This window comes from Tripterygium wilfordii, chromosome 9 (genome assembly GCF_013401445.1).
Source record: "Tripterygium wilfordii isolate XIE 37 chromosome 9, ASM1340144v1, whole genome shotgun sequence".
In the NCBI taxonomy this organism is placed as follows: Eukaryota; Viridiplantae; Streptophyta; class Magnoliopsida; order Celastrales; family Celastraceae; genus Tripterygium; species Tripterygium wilfordii.
The window spans coordinates 14,735,557-14,756,918 of record NC_052240.1 but is presented as its reverse complement, the minus strand read 5'-3'; the positions used below and the strand labels follow the sequence as shown (position 1 = coordinate 14,756,918).

Below are 21,362 nucleotides of genomic sequence, written 5' to 3'. Positions count from 1 at the left end.
GAAAAAGTCAAAAAGCAGTTCACGCGTGCTGCAGTTTCGTTTGGCCTCCACCGGAGAGCTTTACCATTCAGAATTCAGAGAGTACAGAAATCGAATTTGAAACCCTAGAGAGAGAAAAAGAGAGTGAGATGGGGCATTACGAACACCACAACCAAGCTGTGGAAGGCTTGTTGAACGTGTTCTCCAAAGCTAACCACGAGCTCTCTGTGGTTCAGCACAAGCTCGAGAGAGAGTTCCAACAGACATACCCTGACAACGTAAAGAATTGGAGATGAGTTTTTTATTTTTTATTGTTGTTAATTATGAATTTTGGGTCCATTTATTTTCCCTGAATTTCGGTACATGTATTTTGATTGCAAAATGCAGGCAAATCCAATGAAGCTTGTTTCAAGGATAAAGAAGATACAGGAAGATGTGACAATATTGAAAGAACAGTGTCTTGAACTATTAGCAGCCAAACAGGTATTTACTTTCTTTACGTGTAATTTGTTTAACTGCTGGGAAATTGAAAATTTCACAAATCAAAGATGGTTTTATCTCATAATGCAGGAGGGCATGGTGGCCATTTTGCAGTCAATCGCTTTAGTGTCATGGGTTCTGTAAAATTGATGAAATAATAAGACGTTAATTTATTGGGTGAAACTGAATTTTATAGACATAAGTATCAGAGTTGGTGGGAGTTTGAGCATTTTACTGTTGCATATGCTTAGCCCCTTACAAATTTACTACCTTGTCTGTCTTCCCGTTTTACATTCAATATGATGACTTAAAAGTCACGGTATTGGCTACTATTAATTTTGATGTTGGCTGTATTAGTAAGTTGTTATGGCAATGTGTGAAGAAACCATCCCAGGCATTCTAGATCCCCTAAGTTTCACATAATGTCAGAAAGATTCTAAACAGTGGCTACTATTATTTTTTATGTTGACTATGCTAATATTATCTAAAGGCGATATATGAAGAAACCACACTAGACATTCTAGTTTTCCGAAGTGTCACATAATGCAAGAAAGATTCTAAATATGCAATCAAGATGTGAATAAGCATGGTGAATTGATCAATACTGAAATATGATTCGGAAATTTTGATATTGTTTTTTGTTTCATTTGCAGGATTTGATTGATAAGGCACAGACAAGTCTTGTCAGCAATAGAAATGTACTGCAGAACATGCAAGCATTCACGGGCATTCCTTTTACCAGCGATTCTGATGATTCTTCCTTTACCAACTTTAACCAGGTTCATTTCATTTTATTTTTGATGCATATAATTTCAGTTGCAATCAATATTTATCTTCCTGGAATATGTTGTCAAACATGGTGAGATAAACAGGACAACTCCAGTCTCCATACATCATAATGCCATACCTTGGAAGGTTGTATATTTTCCAAGTGGTGTCTAAGAGATTGCATCATTTGCCAGCAAGCAACCAAGATTGATTAAGGCTTTGATTATAAAAAGGTGTCCATGAATAGATATTTCTGGGGACTTTTCATTTTTACAAGTAAAGCCTACAACACTAAACCTTATTGCTATCCCCTCCCCACATCAACACCACAAAACAAACGCTTGCCTATTCATGTGGTTGGTTCAGAAAGCTTTCATTACACTTTTTTAATATTTGAACTGTGCAGGTTATCAACGAGTGGACAACTCAATTCAGATCAATAGCAGGTGGGTAATTACAACCACTATTTATTTTGACTTTGAGAATTTTACTCTGTAGAGGTGAGTCTATAGTCGTGTCTGCACAGAACGTTATGCTTCATTATTCAAAATGTTCAAGGTTTGAAGTTTATTGATTGGGACAAATTATATTGTTATTACTATCTGCTGGAGATTACTTTTCCTGCAAACAAAAGGGCTGATGATAAAAAAATGTTATGTTTTACTGCATAATATTTGGAAATGAGGATAGATAGGCTTGAATGCTTTAAATGATCCAGAAGACCAGAGAAGTGTTAAGTGATGTTGGTCTTTTTGCTGCTGAATGTCAAGTTTCGTCTTTTGTCTCCTTTTTCATTTCAATCTCCCTAGGAAGTAAGGATAGCCTTGGGAGGGGAGAGTGGAGGGGGGTTGGGATGGAGTTACTGATCTTATGTGATGACATTGCTAAGTACAATCAGATTTGGAATCTAAAAGTAGAATACATTCAGCAGCGTTCATTCCAAGTATATGTGTCCGGTTATTGATGTAGAGATCTTCCTTTCAAGGAGTTGGTGTTGTAGGAGAAAATGAAACGATTTGTGAGTTGTAATCAAGAACTGCAAGCACAGAATTTATGTTTTCACCAATGACTGTTGGCATTAGCGTATCAAATTAATGCGAGATGTTATGTTGTTGATGCAGGGAATGAGAGGCATGATTCAGACTCTGAGAATATCAACCAATTGCTCTTCTCAGCTATAGTTCAAAACAACTGAACAGCTTTCATGAACAAAGATTCGATGTCAAGTTTGTGATTGCGAGTTTCTGCTGTGTTGAATGGAGTTTCACAATCTGTCAAATACTTTCCGTTAACAAAAACTTTGGGGTAGTAGGTACTGTAAGTGAGAGAGGTTCTGTGAGAATAGCTACTTGAAACGTCCTAAGCAGCAAAGAAATATCATCATATTTTTTCATTCATTTGCTTCTGCATCAGAATCTCTCATATGCAGATTATCATCTTGTCATTTGTTCCTCCTTTTGTTTACCAGATGCATGCTCGAATTCACCATTATGGTTATTGAGCCGGTCAGGGTAATTTGCTCTTTAACTGGTAATAATTCATGGCTGGGATCCTGGCATCCTGCACAATGAACATCAGAAACAAGCCCAACCAAACAAGTGCACTAAAGGTTTAAATAAGACCCGCTAACTTAGTCTGGAACCAATCTGATTTGCATAATACCAAACACTTTGAAGGTATTCAAAGCAGAACTTAAGCCTTAGGGTCTATGTCAACAATGGCAGCACAGCCAAACTAGACCCGAGTAGAAAATTCGTTAAGGCTGATTCTTCTGCGTTCTATAACTTATAATACAAATTTGGCTAAAATGAGATTGTCAACGTGCTTTGGTAATTACACCTTAAACAATGGAAGGAATGTATTTATACTGTGAAGTTAATGAGGCTTCAAGCATGATTACTCATTACTCGTTCATAAACTGGAAATGGAAGAGAATCCATAAGCAAATATCATGCCACGCCCCTGCAACATCCCCTGCTACTTTGGCAGTTGAGCTTTCAAAACCAGAGTTTATTTAGGAACTGGAGGCTCTCCCAACCACTTGGCACGGAACCCAGTTCCCTTACAGTCAGAGCAGCACGTTGATCCCTGGATAAGGAAATGGAAAGGGTTACACAACTTTACGTACAGACGTTAACCATATTGGCACTTGGACTAAAGATTGAGAAGGATAAAGCTCTTTCAAGTACCTTTCCTGCACAAATAACACAGCTGGTGTTTCTGGATGGGACTTGGCAGAGCATGTTATCACCGAGAATGAAGAAGCCCGTACCTCCACACCATTTACATTCAACATGCCCATTTGAGTTGCAAGAAGAACAAGCAACTGGCCTTGGTTGCTGCAAAGATCATGATCATCAAACAAATTAGCAAAACGAATTTCTCATATTCTTCGCTAAGCTTAGGTTTAGCTCATTGAAATTAATCCAGCATTAGTCCAAGTATGACAAGATAGGATTTTTCAACTTGACATCTTATATGTTCCAGTTCATTGTTAGACACACTTGTATATCAAACTGCAAAAACCGGATAGTCCCCAAGAGAACATTGCTGACCTTGCTCCTTTCTAAATTTTCAGCAAATCGCAGTTTGATTGATCAGCGGGACGAGGACGGGGAGGGGGAGCTAATAGGAACACCTGGAATACAAACCTTAGGAACAAAAGAACATCCCTTGCTTCTTTCTAGATTATCAGTGATATTTTCTGAATAAGTTATAAGAAACTTACCCGGGACTAAACTATAACAATATGGCAAGTTATAAGAAACCCACCAGAAAAACCCGATTGATTTATCAATGGAATTGAATTGAACCATCGTCATCATCAACAAACCATTGTCCTAATTCTATTGCATTAAGATCTAGTGGAGGACCTAAGCAACCAAACACAAGAATAATACCTGAAGTATAATAGAACTTTATTCCAAGAATTCACAAATTCTTTCCTCCGTTAATCAAACAAAAAACTAACACACGCCCAAACTCGTATATACGTTTGTTATTAAGAACCTGATTCCATTTCCAGATAAACAAGCACACAAAAAATCCTAATAAATAACCAAAATCACCTCTCCCAGGATTAAGGAACAAGCCAAGAAATCATGAATTCCTGCAATAAAGAATAGTAAAACCAAATAATCTCTACTACGATAAATCTATTTTAAGGTTTTGATGAGAAAAGTACCTCAGATATTAGCCAGGCTTGCTCCATGCGCTTAACGAAATTAGACGAGCTCTCATACGAATCAACCATCGAAGCTCTCACACCACAGACCCGGTAGTTCCTCCGGCTCATGGAACTCGTAGATGTACCGGGACGCACAACAACTCGAATCATCATCGGTATTCTCACAGTGGACACAAAGCCCACATCGTCCATAGATTTTGCCGCCATCACAGGCTTACTGCAACATACGCAATTCGCCATTTCAGAGAGAGAAAGAAAGAACGGTGCGTTTAGGGAAGTTCTATCGTTGTCGAGGAACAGAGGATGGACGGAGAAGATAAAAACCGTTTAAGGTTCAGGCTTTACACTCTTGTAGATATGGGCGGCTTTGGGGCTGGGCCCACATCTTCTTTCGACTTTGGACGGAGAAGATGACTTTGGAAGGGTAGTTTTAGTCACACCCCGATTTTTTCTAAAGATAACCCGTCAACTTATTTTTATAAGGGATGATCAATTTATATTGGGGTGTTTTTAGAAATAACAAAGGTTTGACTAAAGCTACCCCTTTGGAAGGCTGGAGAGTGGAGACAATTTCGTTGGGAACGCTTATTTGGACTCTGGACCGAGAAAGTTCAAAGATAAGTTCCGACTTCCGAGGGTGCAAGACGCTAGTTGGGCTGGACTAAATTGGGCTCAACCACGAAGCTCTTGATGGTATCCAATCAGAGCCCATTCGGGGCTCGTTCTTTACAAAGTGGACTTCTGTCGATGCTTTTGTCTTCACGTGATAGATTCTTTCCTTGTTTCCATCGCAACCGTTCATTTATTAGTTAAAAGTAAAAAAGAAAATTTATTTCCTTGTTCGAGAATTAGGCCGTTGTGCAAAAATGACCGGGTTATCAATCAATTAGTTCTTTTCATATAATTTTATATATTTTTTTAATTTCATATAATTTTATATTTTTTTTAAATAACTAATTGAAAAATCTATGGATAAAAGAAATAACGGACAATAACTTATTTATCGGTTAAATTCATATAAAAAACAAATATAAAAAAAGCCGATGGTTTTCACTCTTATGGAAAACTATCCTCGCATGTCAACTATTCAACTCCTTTTACATCCAGGGACAAATACTTGCCTTGACAAAGCTCATGGAGGAGATTATTTAGTTGGTAGTAGGGATGACAATCCGACCCGTGGATACGGATTCGAATGCCACCTGAATAAATTATTGTGGGGACGATAGGGTATGGTAATGTCATACCCGGCTCCGAACCCGACCTGAACTTAATACTTTAATTAATAAATATATATTTATATAGATATATCATATATAATATATTGTATACATATATAGGAATATTAATTTGTATTTAGTATACTTATCTGCTTATATTTTTCATAATGAAATATGTGATTTGCTCTCCTAGTCCGTATTATATATAATTATATACTCAATACTTCATTTCAATTCATTAAAAGTAATTATGTAAAGTATATTATATACCCTACAGAATCGGATGAGTTGGAAATTGAAATAGTGAAATCAAATTGTGACTTGTGAGATGTCGACTAGGTCAAATACTCAATAACTCAAATATAATTTTTGTTAAAACATTTTATCAATATAAATTTATAATCATATACGAAATTTCGGATCATACATCCTACACCCTAAACCCTACGTCCCTACTTCATAAACTCCAAACCCTAACTAAATAACAAAACCAAAATATATTTTTTGTTGGAATTTGGATCATTATGACATTATAATCATATATGTAAACCTTAAATTCTAAACCCTATATATTATATAGTATAAATAGTTCAATACTTTATACTACGATGTATATATTAGACTATTAGTATAATTTATTTTTAAGGTTTATGACAAATTAAATATTCAAACGTACTAGTTTGATAATCTCTAATCCCTAAAACTCTAAATCATATGAATATGATGTCACGATTCTATACTTTATACGGCCTACACCACATCTTTATTCTCTATGACTGACTCTACCTCTTTGAACCCGTATTAGATTATTAATATAATTTATTTTTAAGTTTATGAGAGAATAAATATTCAAGGGGCGGGGATGGTGCCCTTGCCCCATTGCCATCTCTAGTTAGTAGGGCTGGGCCAAAACATTGAGCTGGGTTCTTTGAAAATTTGGAACCCGTATTAGATTATTAATATAATTTATTTTTAAGTTTATGAGAGAATAAATATTCAAGGGGCGGGGATGGTGCCCTTGCCCCATTGCCATCTCTAGTTAGTAGGGCTGGGCCAAAACATTAAGCTAGGTTCTTTGAAAATTTGGAAAAATGGGGAAGCCCAAGAAGGAAGGAAACAATGCACCCACTATACAGCCATTCAAGTGAAGTGGGTGCAACCTTCAACTCCTCGAGGGGCCAACGTCGGGACTGACGCACGGATGGTTCAATGTTTCTTTGATTTACCGAATGGAGGGAAACATCGTGGGAAAGACCTCCCACTTCATTGCCCTCAAACCGTGGCTCCGGATTTAGGGTTGTGATCTCGCGCATATCAGCCCGACCCCGCTTCCACCAGTTATGAATGGTAGGATTGAGTTTCGCTGATTTAAACTCACATTCTAATTCAAATGAAAACGATGTGGGACAAATAATAGTTTATACAAGTGAGTGAATGGTTTGAAACGGGCTGAAACCTAACCGGGCCATTTAATCATTGGACCATGACGGGCCACCCAATATTTACTTTTTCTCTCTTAATCCAAATTATTAAATCCAATCAATTATCTTTTTATCTATAATTATCCATCTAAAACGTTCTTTTACTTCGATGAGCTCAACTTGCCAAACATATCTCAGGATGCAATTATTTATCACGGTTTCTTCACAAGAATCAAGACAAGCATGTAACTTTAGCATGGCCCTTGGTGTTTTCGGAAAGGAAAATGTTCAGTCAGACAATTTCTTATTACCATTCTAATTTCATTCAGTTAGATATTTAGGAAACCATTCATCTTTCGGACATGAATCCAAAAATATTGAATTTTGACAAAACACTCCTCTTTACATATATGAGGTCATTGCTTTTTACGGTGCCTATTCGGATGTTTTGACTTTTCTTGGAGAAGATCTAGTCAACTACAAAGTTGAAAGAAACCCAGATGATAAAGTTTGTATCGTTCTCGTTGCTTTCAGATTGTACAAGGTAAAGGGGACATTGTGAATTGGGTTAGTGCTATTTCTTTGTTTTGATAGATTGATGATGAAGGAAGGGATTCTCGAAGTCCCGGATGAGGCTGTGGCGGAAGATGAGTCAAAAGGAGGGCTCTATGATTGTGTTTGGGCTCCAATGTGTTGGTTCAAAATGCTTGCCGATGAAATGCACTGGAGTTTTGTGTATGGAGTGGTGGTTGTCTATGGAATAAGCCAGGGTTTGGGTGGATCTCTTGCCCGTGTAGGCACAGAGTACTACATGAAGGATGTACAGAAAGTGCAGCCTTCTGTGGCTCAGATTTATGGAGGAATTACTTCAATACCTTGGATGGTCAAACCTCTCTGGGGGCTACTTACTGATGTTCTTCCAATTTTGGGATATCATCGGCGGCCTTACTTTGTTTTAGCAGGTAAATTGTCATCCTTGCTTCTTATTTCTTTATAATTCATAGCTTTTTATATTTCTAAGAATTTGCGAATGTCATTGATAGAGTTGCAGAACCTAGAGGCTAGAAGTTTGATTTCTGAAAAGAGGTTTCACGTAAAATGTGGGAGTCACTAGTAAGGTCTGCATAAATCATATTTGTCTCTAACGTCGTCCACTGTGGGAGCTTTGTGCTCGGAAGCTGTTTACCTTTACCTAGTGGGATCCATTATTCAGTCTTTTGAGATAAATAGAGTTGATTGTTTATTTTTGTTAAACTGTTGCCCTGCAGGGAAAGATTTTGTTTTTAGAATATGAACCCCACTTGTTCTACTTCACTGTCAGTTCTGTCAAAATCATCATTGAGATTTGCAGACTTCATTTATTTTGCTATCAACAGTGGTTAGGCTGCTGGAGTTACTTAGCAAGATTTCACTGTGTGTGCATTAAACTTGATTGAGGGAAGATAGCAAAGGGGATATTACTAAAATTAGAGGTAATCAATTCATTGTAGATTTGAATTGAGGAATTCACAGTCTTGAACTTAGACATACAGCATGGGGTAATCAATTTAGCAAACAGCAGTGAATCCAACGCAAGAATACATATTCGTAAGAATCTCTTATCATGAGTGGGAATGTTACTAAGATGATAAGGTAATCCAAATTGTAAGAGCCTAAGAGGTTATTAGATAGAATATGGGATTGGACCAATCAGTGCTTTGCCTACTATAATTGACATGTTCATATCATGTAGAAGTTCAGATACTTGATCTTTTTCTTATGAGAATATAGCATACAGCATACCCCATATAAACGCTACATGAGGGATTAGGGTTTTCCTGTGAATGCCAGAAGAAGAGACTTCTGTGACTATGAGAAATCTCATACACTGAGTTGTTTGTTTTGGAAAATCAATATCATACTTTTGTGTGCATCCATCAATTCCTAGCTTAAACTTTTAACATTGTTCTCCATCTGTAAGAAAACAACTTACGGATGATGGATAGATTAATGTGAATTGTTATTGTCTATTCTTATCATAAACCTGGGAGGGTATCGTTTTTGTTCCTGCACTGTGTCATCTCCTTAAATTAAATCTCTTTTTATCTTACTTTATTGGTGCTTCACCTTAACTATCACTGCTTCCCATCATGTGAGTGACATGTAAATCAGTCCTTTGCTTCGAGTGTCGGATACAAATTTTACATCTGGAAGAAATGTTTGAAGCAACACAAATAAAATGTGTTATTGACTCAAACCACTTATTCGGATTTCAATTTTTCTGAATTCAGGAATGCTCAGTCTCATCTCCATGCTATTTTTATCATTGCATAAAAAGCTTCACCTTGCATTTGCCCTCCTGTTACTCACTGGCGGAAGTGCTGGGGCAGCAGTAGCGGATGTAACTGTGGATGCATGTGTCGCACAGAACAGTATTAGTCATCCTTCCCTTGCTCCTGACATGCAAAGCTTGTGCGCCTTGAGTTCCTCGATTGGAGGGCTACTTGGATTCTCTATTAGTGGGATTTTTGTTCACCATATCGGCCCCAAGGTTTGCTTAGCTTTGACCATTTTTTATTATGTAGTTTTATTTCTTCAATTATATTTATTTCTTAACGATGTATATGTTTTCATCGCTTCCCTGGTAGGGGGTGTTTGGCTTGCTGACAGTCCCGGCTGGACTTCTATTATCAGTCGGGATAATGCTTAAGGAGCCTCGCACTACCAATTTTGCTTATGGGAAGGTATTCTTCAGCTTTGGCTCATTCCTTTGCTATATTCACTACTTTACACTTGTATTTTAATATTTTCTTCCTCATTTAGGTAAACCAGAAGTTTCTTAACGCTGGCAAGACTATGTGGACAACGTTGAAATTGCCTGATGTTTGGAGACCATGTCTGTACATGTATTTATCCCTTGCTTTGAGCTTGAATATCCACGAAGGAATGTTCTATTGGTACACGGACTCAAAGAGCGGTCCATCTTTCTCTCAGGTATATTATTCTGCACTTGGTGTTTTCTCCATTCTTGAATACAAATGCCAAATCATTTCAGCATTATGGAATCATGACAAAATTAATTATGTTGCCTGTAATATTGATCGTTGATTGTGTCTTGTGCAGGAGACTGTTGGCTTCATATTTTCTGTTGGTTCAGTTGGCTCACTATTGGGAGCATTACTATACCAAAATGTTCTGAAGGAACACCCTTTCTGGGATTTGCTTTTCTGGACTCAGTTACTATTTGGCTTGTCAGGAATGCTAGATTTGATGTTAGTACTACGACTAAACCTCAAGCTTGGAATACCGGATTATTTTTTCATTGTGATTGACGAAAGTGTGTCTCAAATGATTGGAAGACTGAAATGGATGCCTCTTCTTGTACTCAGTTCCAAGCTTTGCCCCTCTGGCATTGAAGGAACCTTTTTTGCTCTTCTCATGTCAATCGATAATGTTGGGCTTTTTTCATCATCTTCGGGAGGTGGGTTTCTGCTTCACCTGTTGAATGTCACTCGAACGCGGTTTGATAATCTATGGCTGGCCATTTTGATCCGAAACATATTGAGAGTAACTCCTCTCGGTCTCCTGTTTCTGGTTCCGAGAAGTGATCCGAGCTCTTCCATTTTTCAAAGTGAAATGTTTGGTGCAAAAGAGGTTGATGAAGCTTCAGAAAGTGATAATGTTGAATTGGTCTCTCTCGTTAATAGCATGGATGCTGGTAGATAGCATTGACATCATCCAAGATATGCATTTACAGGTCAAGTCCCCAAATGGGGAATGTGAAAATCCATGATCTTGTGCCATTGTGGGTTCTATCTTCTTCTTGTAACTTGGAAAAATCAGTAAGGGGATCATCGGATTCTGGAAATTTATTGATTCTTCTCTGGAGTTTTACTTCACTGGTTGTATTTTGACAGTGTTCAAACATGTAAGAGATGCATTTCTTTTTCTTTCTCGGCTAAAAATATCCCAAAGATGTTGCCTAGATATTGTGCGATTTGCAACTAAATTGATATTTTTCTGTCTAAATTTAAGCAGAGTTTTGTTTTTATGTTCCAAGTTGAAATTTTATTTACTCATTTATGCTGTATTGAAGACGAGGACTATTGCTTCTGTTACCAAACAGGAAGGGCAATTGAGCCCTTATTCCGGATTAGGGTTTATTCTTCTCCATCGCAGATCAGGTGCCAAAAGCCCTCCAAAATCCAAATCGGCCTCTGTTTCTCTGTCTACGTAAAAACAGGTAAAAGAGTTTTCACACCAAATCACATTTGTTAATCTTCATTAAGCGAGTTGAGAAACACAGCTCTTGGTGCAATCATTAAGTTGGGATTTAATTCAAAAAAATAAACTGAATGGGCACTTGCATAACCAGTACCGAAACTTCCAACATTCAGATCAAAGTACATCTGACAGCTACATAAGCTAACATATAGATTTCCTTTCCACATATTGTGACTGGAACAGAGTAACATCCGGTATAAAAATCACAAGGACCAGTAAGGTTTAGGATTCAGGAACAATACCAGCGTCTATAGCATTCACTTGTCCAATCAAAACCAAGACCAACTCTGCCCGAGTGTAATCTGCCGGCGACCAGGCTGGCTCCCAACTCTTGCATCATTGTAATTTGGTTAGTGCCTTGACACTCATTTTATTCGTGGTCTCCTTTCTCTGCCTCTGTCCCTGTCGTTATCATCTCGCTCTCGACTTCCGCTCTTTTCATGTCGAACTCGGTCCCTGTCCCTCCCTCTTTCACTTTCCAAATCACGAGGTCTCTCTCTTTCCCAGTGCCTTTCATGGTCCCGGTCTCTGTCAAGATCATTTTCCCTATCACAAACAGATTTTCGGGGAGGGCTTTCACTTCTACTCTGGCTACGATTTCGCTTTTTTGAGTCACGTGCATCATCCCGCCAATCCTTCCTTTCTAATGATGTTCTCTCTGCAGTTTCAAGTTTGACGGTAGGGGAGAGTATTAGCAACATCAGTAGCTCTCGGCTTCAATAACAAATAGTTTATTTTTATATCACTAAAGCTACAAGAAGTTATATGCATTGATAAATGATAGTATCCATTTACTTCTAGGCCAACTGCTGCTTTGGCTCAACGTACCATCATTATACGGAAGTTTATGTCTCAAAGAGATTGAAAATGGGGAAGTAAACCACAAAAGCATCGTACTCTTAATAACTAATTGGGCACTTACTGTTTTCTGTAACATCTTCATTAGAATCCAGCAAACCATATTCAGATTGTAGCCGTTTCCGATGGATTGCCACTTTCCTCTCAATCTCCTCCAAACTCTTGATTCCTTGCTCCTCAAGCAATTCACGATATTCTATCAAGGCAACTTCCAAACGTCTCAACTTTTGCCTGTGTAACAGAAGCACAGTCAAGAAACATATCTTATGCACAATGTAAACAAGCTAAATATACCAAGATAGATCATGCGGAACTTTAGAAGGCAGCTTTTGGGTTTACGGCTGAATTTGCCATAAGAATAAAAAAGCAACGTTTTTTTTAAGAGAAAAAGAAAAGGCAATGAGAGTTGGGCTTTCATACAACCTCTGCTCTTCGTTCATTCCACTGTCAGGTTGCACTGGAACGCTAGCATCAGTTGCTAACTCAACATGATCAGCCTTACTAGGACCATCACTGGCATTTTCACTACCAGAAGAGTAGCTCAACCCTAAATCCCTAGTACTTCTCTTTTGTTCATCATCACTTTCATCATCATCTCGAGCCCATTTAGAGGCCAGCAGAATTTTCTCTTTCTTTGCGAAAGGTTTTAGTTCTGGCTGCGTAATCGGAATGGTTGTAGCCAGAGTAACTGAATCCTGGCCTTGTGACTGCAACCCATCCTCACCATAATGATTCCAATCCGATGATCCCTCCAGCTCTTGTTCAACAGTGAATTGGCTTCTGCCACTAGCATGCCTATTAGAACCCGAATGGCTCTGGGAAAATTTTAAGTCGCCATCTAGTTCATATCCCCTCTGCTTTTCTGCTTCTTCTAGACTTAGCAATCGTGCAACCATCGTTTCTCTTCCACCAACAAGAGATAATCCGTTATGTCTGCACCGCCTTTCCAGCTCAGCAAGGGGAAGATTCATCAGCTCCTGAGTAGCCGCTCCTTTGCCCATGGCCAATGCAGCATCTTGATTGATCTTAACCCCCTCACTGGGATCTTCAGAGCTAGTCTTCTTTTCTATTTCTGGTGCTTCACCGCATATAGAATGAAAAGGGGCAACACCTGAGCTCCCGGATCGAAGGAAAGTCTCCCGTAATCCATTCACATATGCATCCGAAAACAAAAACCAGTCTGCCCATACTTGTAAAACTTTCAGTACTCGTTCCTGCAAAACCATGGATATAAATAATATTAACTGGGAGCAAACAATGAAGCAAAAGCAAGTAGGCAGGAGTTTACTCAAAAATTAGCATACCTTAAGGGCCTCAGCAGTGATCCTTCCCGTTACACTGCGATACAAATCGTTAAAGCTCTCCATTATGTCGGGTAAAGTTGCTTCAAACTTTGTGCGGTACGCAGATGCATTCTTCACAGGAGCACTACTATTATGAAGAATGTCTGACACAAGCATGAGCCTTGCAACCTTGGTCGGAATAGGGGTTTCCTTAAGTGTCAGAGATTCCGTCAGCACTTCAACTATCTGAAAATCACAAATCAAACAAATGTAAAAGGTCAGCACATCACAAAATATTAAAGACTCTGTGTAACCTGAAAATTCCTCAAGGCTCAACATTATGCTTCTTGACATTTCATTACCAGTTGCCAAGTGCAGGCAGAAGTTTAGAATGTCAGTAAACAATTGAAAATTATATATAGACCACAATATATAACAAGGTGGTATAGTTGAACAAAAATAACTACAGGTTCAAAATGAGAAAATAAAAGAGGCGGCGCATGATTTGCACGAACTGAGGTATGCTAGGGGCAATAAAATTAAAAGCTTGATACCAACATTACCTCCCCTGCCGCATCAGCATTGTCCAATGCAAAACCCATAGCTTCCCTTATCTGACTCCTCTCCAATGTTAGAGAACGAAGCATATCCTCAAATTCATCTCTCTGGGGATCAGTCAATGTTCTTTCTGGCTCTGCACGCTGAGATAATTACAACAAAAATTACCATTGCTCAATAGGTGAGAAATTCTATACAACATGGCCAGAAAAATAACATCATTGATCCCAGTAAAATATCATAGAAATAACAATACCCTGCTTCTTCCCGCAGCATATGTAGAACCAGACTCCTTTTCATGCTCTGGGCTTTTTGTTGTTGGCAGTGGGGGTGGCATCCATCTAGAAAAGGAAAACCATACAGAAGAAATATATCACATTATCATTGTGGCACAAGTTGCTCGTAAAAATGTCATGAGAAGCATCCAAAATAACTAGATACCTATAGCGACCGAAACAGGAAATCTTGAGTCTTACATTACCTTCCACTGCCAGTTATCATGATAAAAGGTTCAGTTCGCCACCTTTGAAGAGTATCACCCTATATTTTGTGAACATCATCATTATTTAGTCTTTAACAGTGGTATAGATACATTACAACCATTATGCTTCTTTTCCCAGACTCGTGATCAAATTGTTGTAACTTTATACTAGTACTGTTTTACAATGAATAAAAACTAATTGCAATCCATTGGCCATCAAAGTCGCAAAACGGCAAAAGTCAAACGACAACGATGGCCCCATTATTAGTGAAACATTACTACCAAAACGTCTAAAAATTTCTATTAAGAACTCAAAGGCAAGTGAAGCACTGATGCTCCACAATAATGACAGCACATACCTGAGCAAAAGAGTAGAGCCTCCAAACATAATAGGTATGTTCTTTTGAGCCCAGCTCAAACAAGAAAATGAAAAGAGGATTTCCACGACCCCTCTCCATAATAGCTTGTTCAAAAGCACATCCTCCATCCAAAACATACAGAGCCATGGTATCGATCACATGCCGTAAGTGTTCATCCTCGGGTGGAACAACGATTATGTCAGGAACATTTGGTGTTAGGACCTAATTGCACAAAATCCAAGTCATAAATCAAGTAAGAACATACAATTCAAATTTTCATGGGAAAATGATGAAGTCCAAGCAAGATGTTGAAAAGTTTTTCAACAAAAGGAGTATGAGCAGCAATTCACATTAAAGATAATATCTGTGGACAATGTAGCAAAGAGGATGGTATCAGGCTATCAGCGGGCAAGTGTTCAGTCAAGACTAAAGCCCAATGCCAGGTAAAGACCCATTTAAAATGACTCGTGAAAACCCGGTAATGGACAGAACATCAGGCCTTGACGCTAGAGCCACTTCATGCAACAAGCAATAGTAAACAAAAACCAGTATGACCCTCCCCATAAAGTCCCATCAGCATTTTGGTAGTGCATGGAAAGGCTTATGCTGTTCAAGAAAAAATATGTGGAAAGCTTACAGTTCCGGCGAGCAATTTCTAAACAGGGCAAGACGAGGAACTAAGAGTACGTGTAGGAACCCACCCAAACATCTGCAATATAATATACCAGCTTCAAGCCATTCCTTCGATGGATGCATTAAATTTTATTTTATGCTCACTGTTGACCAGACAATCGACCGGTATTGCTAAAGAAAGTTTTGCCGTATCACTTGGTTACCAGGTTCGAAGGCAGAAAACAAACACTTTTTCAAGCAAAGCAAGATCTATTGTCAGCAAAGCCCAGAACACCAATAAACACCAGTTTCAATTCTTTAAAAAAATTATCAGATTAGATGTGGCAAACTGGCAATGTAATATCTTAAGAAGGAAAAGCTGATATGTTGGAACCCTACACTTGAGAGCACATTCTCATGAGGAGAATAGAACAAAAGATATACAAAAAAAAAAAGGAAATTAACCATTTCAAACATAAAAATTGTGATTAATGATATTCATTTGAAAAACTAAGTTCACCAACCAGCTCAGAATTTTGATTTGGGACGGAAGTGACTGGCGGCCCCGACTGACCTGACAAAACTACCGTGGCACCCTGTCAATCAAAAAATTGAATGTTAAAATTATATTAAAGGGGGGAAAAAAAGCAGCTTGCTGAATATGTTGATTGCAACAATATTGGGCAAATCCTTCTTTCAAGAGGTCAATCAATCTCGAGCAAAAAATCCAAAAAAAGAAAAACAAGTCAACTAAAAAGGAAATGAAAGTGTATGAAAACAATAAAAGTAAACTTCAAAAGAAACTCTATATCAAATGTAACAAACCTCCTTACTCCTGATGGCCATATGTCCTGGTGGAGGAGCAGGCAGCGCTTGTGATGGAAGAGCAACAGACTTACCCCATCCAATCTTCAACTCATATTCATAAACAACAACTCCTGTTATAGAAAATACAACTCTTCAATAACTTCTTCTAAATACCAAATGTACACAGATAAGGTCTGGTTGTGATGGCATCTAAGCACAAATTGATCACAATGGAAAATTCCTCCAATGATCAAAATTAATATTATCAGATATAGGATTTCTCCATTGCGAAATTTCAATATACAACAACTACAATATAGAAAAAAAATTTCTTACGCAAATGTAGTTCTTTTAATAGAAACTTTTTTATTAGATCATGCAGACGGTGCACAGAAGATTCCATGGAGGATAAGAGCAACATAGTTTTAAGGGACAATAACAATTGTCAATAGGGACTATAACAATTGTCAATGGGGGCATTTACAGAAGTTTCCCTATCACCAATAATTATGTGCTCCTCTCTCTTTTCAAATTAATGAAATAATAACCAAATGTATCCATTAAATTTTCTAGTGAAAAGATTTGCTAGAACTGTACCTTGCATTTCATCTTTTGCAGCCTGCCCATCGGCCCTGTTCATGAAAGCTACAAAACCACAGTTTCTTTGCCTCCTCCGCTCCTCATCTGTCCTTGGCCACATAATCTTGACACTAGCAATAGGCCCAAATCGACCAAAAGTCCTCAGAAGGAAATTCTCGTCAACCTAAGTCAAGAACGCAAGGAAAAAATCAGCACATCCATTTTCCACAAAACAACAAGCACAAGGACTAAAAATAAAAATAAAATAAGACAGACCAATTTCAACTATCAAACTAACCTTAGGTGCGAGATTGCCCACATAAAGATTTGTTGTTTGTGGATCGCCATCGTCAAATGAGCCAGGAAGCTTTCCACTTGGATCAAAATCATCAGGCAGTTCATCAAATCGACTAGGTGGCTGGAAAACAAGTACAATGAATATTGTCCATGACAAAAATATTGTAAAGACAACACAATAAAGATCAGAGATCATAGGAATGTAGGATCCTCATCAAGGAGTCAATAATACCAACTAATGCAGATTTGTGATAGTAGACTGTTTACATTCTTCCGCTCAAGAATGAGTATCATACATCAATAGGAGCAAAACACCAAAAAAGACTAACACATTTACTACAAAGAATATCTAATTATAACAACTAATTAGAGAACTTTGGAAACACATGCAGCAACACACTTACAGCAGAACTTTCACTGTGACGCCCATCACGCCAGTGCTCACGTTCCTGATTTCGCCTATCCCTCATCTCTTGTTCATGCTTCAGCTCCTCCATGAAATGATCTATGTTCCGAGCCTTCCCTTTTTCCTTCTCCTTTGGCCTATCATCTTCCTTCTAAAAGAGGCAGAAAAATGGTTAGACTCAAGTATTCCTCAGGGGTAATTGCAAAACGATTATCACGATACGGACCTTCTTATCAGATTCCTTTCCCTTTGTAGCCATTGGAGGAGGTATGAAAGATGGAACATATCTGCAGAAGAAAAATTCAACATGAACTGCCATGTTATTAGCATACAGTAACACATGCACACATATACCCAACAAACAAGCAGACAACTGTTGCAGCCAAATCTAACAACACTCAAGCACAAGTTTTTTACAAGATTAACTTTCATTTTTTGTCCTAGCGTAGTCCCAATCAATTTTGAAAACCATGTTCATAGAAGCAGAATAAATTGTCTAAGTTCATTACCAGCGATTTACCGTTGCTACTTAATGTGGTGCCCTACATACAACAAAACTCTTCCTTTAGAAAACCATCATTACTTCCCCCTACAAGTTATGTTAGACTGACAAAAGAACCTTTTAAGAACCAATGTACGTTAATGATACTATATTTGTGAAGCACATGCACGGAACAAATGTACATTAAAATCCCATGAGGAAGAGCGTGGAATTCAAAACTTCCAAGTACCTAACTAGCATAATGTTACTTTCCAGTCAAGAAAAGTCTGGATTTTTCAACAAAAACATATCTAACTCAATCTCTTTCTTTGACTCAACAGAGACATTAAATATCCAATTGAAACATTAAACTTATCTTTAGTTTAATAAATTAACAGGCGTAAATTTAAAAATAAAAAGGGGGTTACATCTGAGGATACCATTGCCGTAGAAATTTCATTTGCCTCATCAAAAAAGCATTGCAACATGGCTAATCAAAAGCATTTATTTACCTACTTCCCTTCTTTGGAACAGATAACCCATCTTTGGACTTTTCACCTGCCATCCGTGAATGAATAAAAAAGGCCCATACCTTTATTAATGTGTTCATAAATTAATAACAAAAATATTCTATTTATCCAGAGTTTGAAAGAAATGAAGAATATAAACTGTAAAGTGAAACCATCATAATGATTAAAAAGAGAAATGCAAGCTGACCTTCAGAATCAGACTTCCATTTATCGTTGGGATTGATAGTTCCTCCACGAACAAAAGTCTTTGAGCCAGGTGTGCTATCGCCTTGAAATGACTCCAGGAATTCCGCATACAATCTAGCCGTTTCATCCTCTGCTCTCTGAATCATAACAGCAAAACAAAAATAAAGAAAGGTCTAGTATGATAACAATTGAGAGCACGTATGACGTAACAAAGCATTAACATCCCAATGGATGGGTTTGAAGGCGGAAATTCATATCCAACAGCCAACCATTTGAACCAGCATTAATACCCCAATTGAAGCCAAAAGGGCTTGCATATGGGATTGGGCAGCTGTTCAGCCCTAGAGGTGTAGCATATATAAGTTATGAAATGTTGAAATTTACCTTCTTCTTGGCCTCTTCTTCCTCTCTGTGCTTCTGGAAAGGGGTTTTCTTACGCGTGATGGAGAAGGAACTCATTCCTACGCCCTCAATCTCCCAAACCACAAAACCAGATCTGCTCAATGTTAGCAAGAATTAACGTCCAGGATAAAGTCTCTATCTACCGAATCAATTTCTAGGGTTTAACAGGAAAATAAAGAAGTGAACACCAAGCTCAACGGCAAGACAGTGGATTTAATTACCCGAAACAATCAAAAGTAGGATTGTAATAGGAATGAACCAATACTTGAGACCTAATTCAGGTCAGACATACAAAAGCACTCCTGATTTCATTACATAAAACCAAACTGCAAACTTTTAAGAGAGATGGAAACAGAGAACAAACCGAGTTAAAGCGAGTCTTGACGATCAAATCCGTGATGGTTTCTAGGGTTTTGGGCGTTCTAATAAGTCGAATCGCGCTGTGAAGACAGCACCCATGGATTTGATTGAAGCAGCAAAAACGGCAATAATTTTTGTATCTGTGGCTAAAAGGGTTAAAGAGGTAGAGCAGATCAGCGGAGAGAATTCCGAACTCCGTAGGGCGCCGAGGACCCGAGGTAGTGGGCTTTAAAGATTTGGGCTTCTAAATATGGGCTTACATTGATCAGGAGGTGGAATTGCTCAATGAGGTGCCCAGTATTCTTCGATCAGGCCCAATTTTTCATTATTTGGGCTGCCTTCAAAGGCCTCTCTGCCTACATGCATAAGTTTAGGGGAGCCGCTATTTGCACACACGTTTTGATTCACTGTATACACTTACTTAATATACCCTAAATTCTTTTGAATGCACACATTGATCTTTTCAAAATATCCTTTTAGACATATTAATTATATAACATTTAATATTCTAAACTATCCTCTTTCCCACTCAGATATATCATCTCCCCTTTACTTTATCACGATATCATTCTTGCCTTTCTACTCTACTTGATATGTCACCAACTGCGAAATCTGACCTTGCCTTAGGCTCACCTTCCCTTTGGATCTTAGTCTCGGTAGAAATAGGCATACCAGATTGTGGATCTAACCTCTGTATTTCTCACTGTTCAAATTCTTGTTCAAAGAATTTATCCAACTGGAACTCGTGTCTCCTTCGAACAGGTTGGGCTAAGAGGCGAGACCATGAATGTTCTCTCTCCCACTAGTACCTCCTCATTTGAATGAATTAAGCTTCATTAGTTGCTCAAAGACTGCAACCGCTGACTTGGCATAAAGTATACAGTGAAATAAAATGAATGCATCTTGACAATAACCCATTTGTGTCGATTGTTCTGAAATTTCTTAAAACTTATTTTTTCATTATTTGTAGACATAATTCGATGCCCCTAAAAGAGACGAGCCATTGTCCTTGGACATGGAGGGTATGGGAAAAGGACAAATAATGGATTGATTGATGGAGCATTAGGAGGTATTGGAATGCATATGTCAAAGATGATACTGGGAGATTAGGAGAATATGGGAGATTAGGAGAAGATGGTAGGTTGAGGAGAGGACATGTGATTATTTGTATAATAAATTTAATTAAAAAATTTAGAGATGAAAGTTTAATTCAATTTAATTGTTCTAAAAAAATATGGGTATACAAAACAAATAGGTTTTAAGGTAATTTCATATAAAAGGATAATTTTATATATTTAAATATTTAAGAGAAATGTGTGTAGTGAGTTTAAATATGTGTGCAAATATCGGCTCCCTAAGTTTTGACAATGGAATTTGTTCAATCACCTGTCTGGAGCGACTTTGGAGAGTCCAAATATTCTATTTTTTGGGCTGGCTTGAAAGCTTCGGCCCAAAACTGTAGTGGGCCGCTCTTGGCATACCCTGGCCTTGATATCCAATTATCCAGTACCGAAATTCTGTCGGTGCCCAAACCCATTCGGTTTGGATAAATATCTGAATTTGTTGACTTTTCAATTTGTTCATATTGGAGTAAATTAGAAGGAAGAAAAAATAAATCAATGAGTGGCATGCTCGTTTGTGATTTCCGGGTTCCGTCTGCAGCCAAAATAACATACAAATTATCGACGAAATAAGGTCATGGAATTGAAAATGTTTATTTTACAAAAAAAAAGAAGGGTAGGAGACAGGCCAGTTTGCTTTACAGATCAGCATCCAAACATGATACATTATATTTATTTATTTTTTTTTTCATTTTTATTTCTTCATGAACATTACAAAAGATTT

The 21,362-nt window shown here is 38.0% G+C and overlaps 4 protein-coding genes across 5 annotated transcripts; 2 read left to right on the top strand and 2 right to left on the bottom strand.

Annotated features, from left to right (window-relative positions):
- The first annotated feature begins 24 nt into the window (after positions 1 to 24).
- Positions 25 to 2,655, top strand: LOC120006725. The gene is made up of 5 exons (XM_038856867.1): positions 25 to 257; positions 367 to 462; positions 1,113 to 1,238; positions 1,634 to 1,673; positions 2,349 to 2,655. The coding sequence occupies exons 1-5, from the start codon at positions 129 to 131 to the stop codon at positions 2,420 to 2,422; spliced, it is 465 nt and encodes a 154-aa protein (XP_038712795.1). The 5' UTR covers positions 25 to 128; the 3' UTR covers positions 2,423 to 2,655.
- Positions 2,656 to 2,837: 182 nt separating this feature from the next.
- LOC120006724 lies at positions 2,838 to 4,746 on the bottom strand. Its single transcript, XM_038856866.1, has 3 exons — positions 4,412 to 4,746; positions 3,417 to 3,566; positions 2,838 to 3,315 (listed from the first exon to the last, which is right to left on the bottom strand). Exons 1-3 carry the CDS (start codon positions 4,652 to 4,654, stop codon positions 3,238 to 3,240), a joined length of 471 nt encoding a protein of 156 aa, XP_038712794.1. The 5' UTR covers positions 4,655 to 4,746; the 3' UTR covers positions 2,838 to 3,237.
- A 2,542-nt stretch (positions 4,747 to 7,288) lies between these two features.
- On the top strand, positions 7,289 to 11,085 carry LOC120004816 (probable folate-biopterin transporter 2). The gene is made up of 6 exons (XM_038854126.1): positions 7,289 to 7,563; positions 7,650 to 8,017; positions 9,326 to 9,585; positions 9,683 to 9,778; positions 9,858 to 10,028; positions 10,158 to 11,085. The coding sequence occupies exons 1-6, from the start codon at positions 7,556 to 7,558 to the stop codon at positions 10,758 to 10,760; spliced, it is 1,506 nt and encodes a 501-aa protein (XP_038710054.1). The 5' UTR covers positions 7,289 to 7,555; the 3' UTR covers positions 10,761 to 11,085.
- Positions 11,086 to 11,683: 598 nt separating this feature from the next.
- On the bottom strand, positions 11,684 to 19,682 carry LOC120005790 (protein RRC1-like). 2 transcript variants are annotated; one of them, XM_038855612.1, is made up of 18 exons: positions 19,522 to 19,682; positions 19,140 to 19,251; positions 18,757 to 18,892; positions 18,552 to 18,597; positions 17,785 to 17,845; positions 17,557 to 17,709; positions 17,154 to 17,273; positions 16,874 to 17,039; positions 16,295 to 16,407; positions 15,994 to 16,065; positions 14,858 to 15,079; positions 14,499 to 14,557; positions 14,274 to 14,358; positions 14,023 to 14,160; positions 13,481 to 13,705; positions 12,600 to 13,390; positions 12,241 to 12,407; positions 11,684 to 11,976 (listed from the first exon to the last, which is right to left on the bottom strand). In XM_038855612.1, exons 2-18 carry the CDS (start codon positions 19,212 to 19,214, stop codon positions 11,684 to 11,686), a joined length of 2,922 nt encoding a protein of 973 aa, XP_038711540.1. In that variant the 5' UTR covers positions 19,215 to 19,251; positions 19,522 to 19,682. The 2 variants fall into 2 exon arrangements, with proteins under 2 accessions (XP_038711540.1, XP_038711541.1); XM_038855613.1 differs by having other exon boundaries at positions 17,557 to 17,706.
- Positions 19,683 to 21,362: the final 1,680 nt, after the last annotated feature.

Bases quoted from the DNA above. Each gene is read 5' to 3' on its own strand.
- LOC120006725 (XM_038856867.1), top strand. From the start codon at position 129: ATGGGGCATTACGAACACCACAACCAAGCTGTGGAAGGCTTGTTGAAC. The intron at 258-366 runs GTAAAGAATTGG...TGCAAAATGCAG, and splicing joins AACAGACATACCCTGACAAC to GCAAATCCAATGAAGCTTGT. The intron at 1,239-1,633 runs GTTCATTTCATT...TGAACTGTGCAG, and splicing joins CCTTTACCAACTTTAACCAG to GTTATCAACGAGTGGACAAC.
- LOC120006724 (XM_038856866.1), bottom strand. From the start codon at position 4,654: ATGGCGAATTGCGTATGTTGCAGTAAGCCTGTGATGGCGGCAAAATCT. The intron at 3,567-4,411 runs GTACTTTTCTCA...TGATCTTTGCAG, and splicing joins AAGCCTGGCTAATATCTGAG to CAACCAAGGCCAGTTGCTTG. The intron at 3,316-3,416 runs GTACTTGAAAGA...TTCCTTATCCAG, and splicing joins GTGTTATTTGTGCAGGAAAG to GGATCAACGTGCTGCTCTGA.
- LOC120004816 (XM_038854126.1), top strand. The intron at 9,779-9,857 runs GTATTCTTCAGC...TTCCTCATTTAG, and splicing joins CCAATTTTGCTTATGGGAAG to GTAAACCAGAAGTTTCTTAA. The intron at 10,029-10,157 runs GTATATTATTCT...TGTCTTGTGCAG, and splicing joins GCGGTCCATCTTTCTCTCAG to GAGACTGTTGGCTTCATATT.
- LOC120005790 (XM_038855612.1), bottom strand. From the start codon at position 19,214: ATGAGTTCCTTCTCCATCACGCGTAAGAAAACCCCTTTCCAGAAGCAC. The intron at 14,359-14,498 runs GTAATGTAAGAC...TTCCTTTTCTAG, and splicing joins ATGATAACTGGCAGTGGAAG to ATGGATGCCACCCCCACTGC. The intron at 13,391-13,480 runs GTATGCTAATTT...ATGGTTTTGCAG, and splicing joins TCACTGCTGAGGCCCTTAAG to GAACGAGTACTGAAAGTTTT.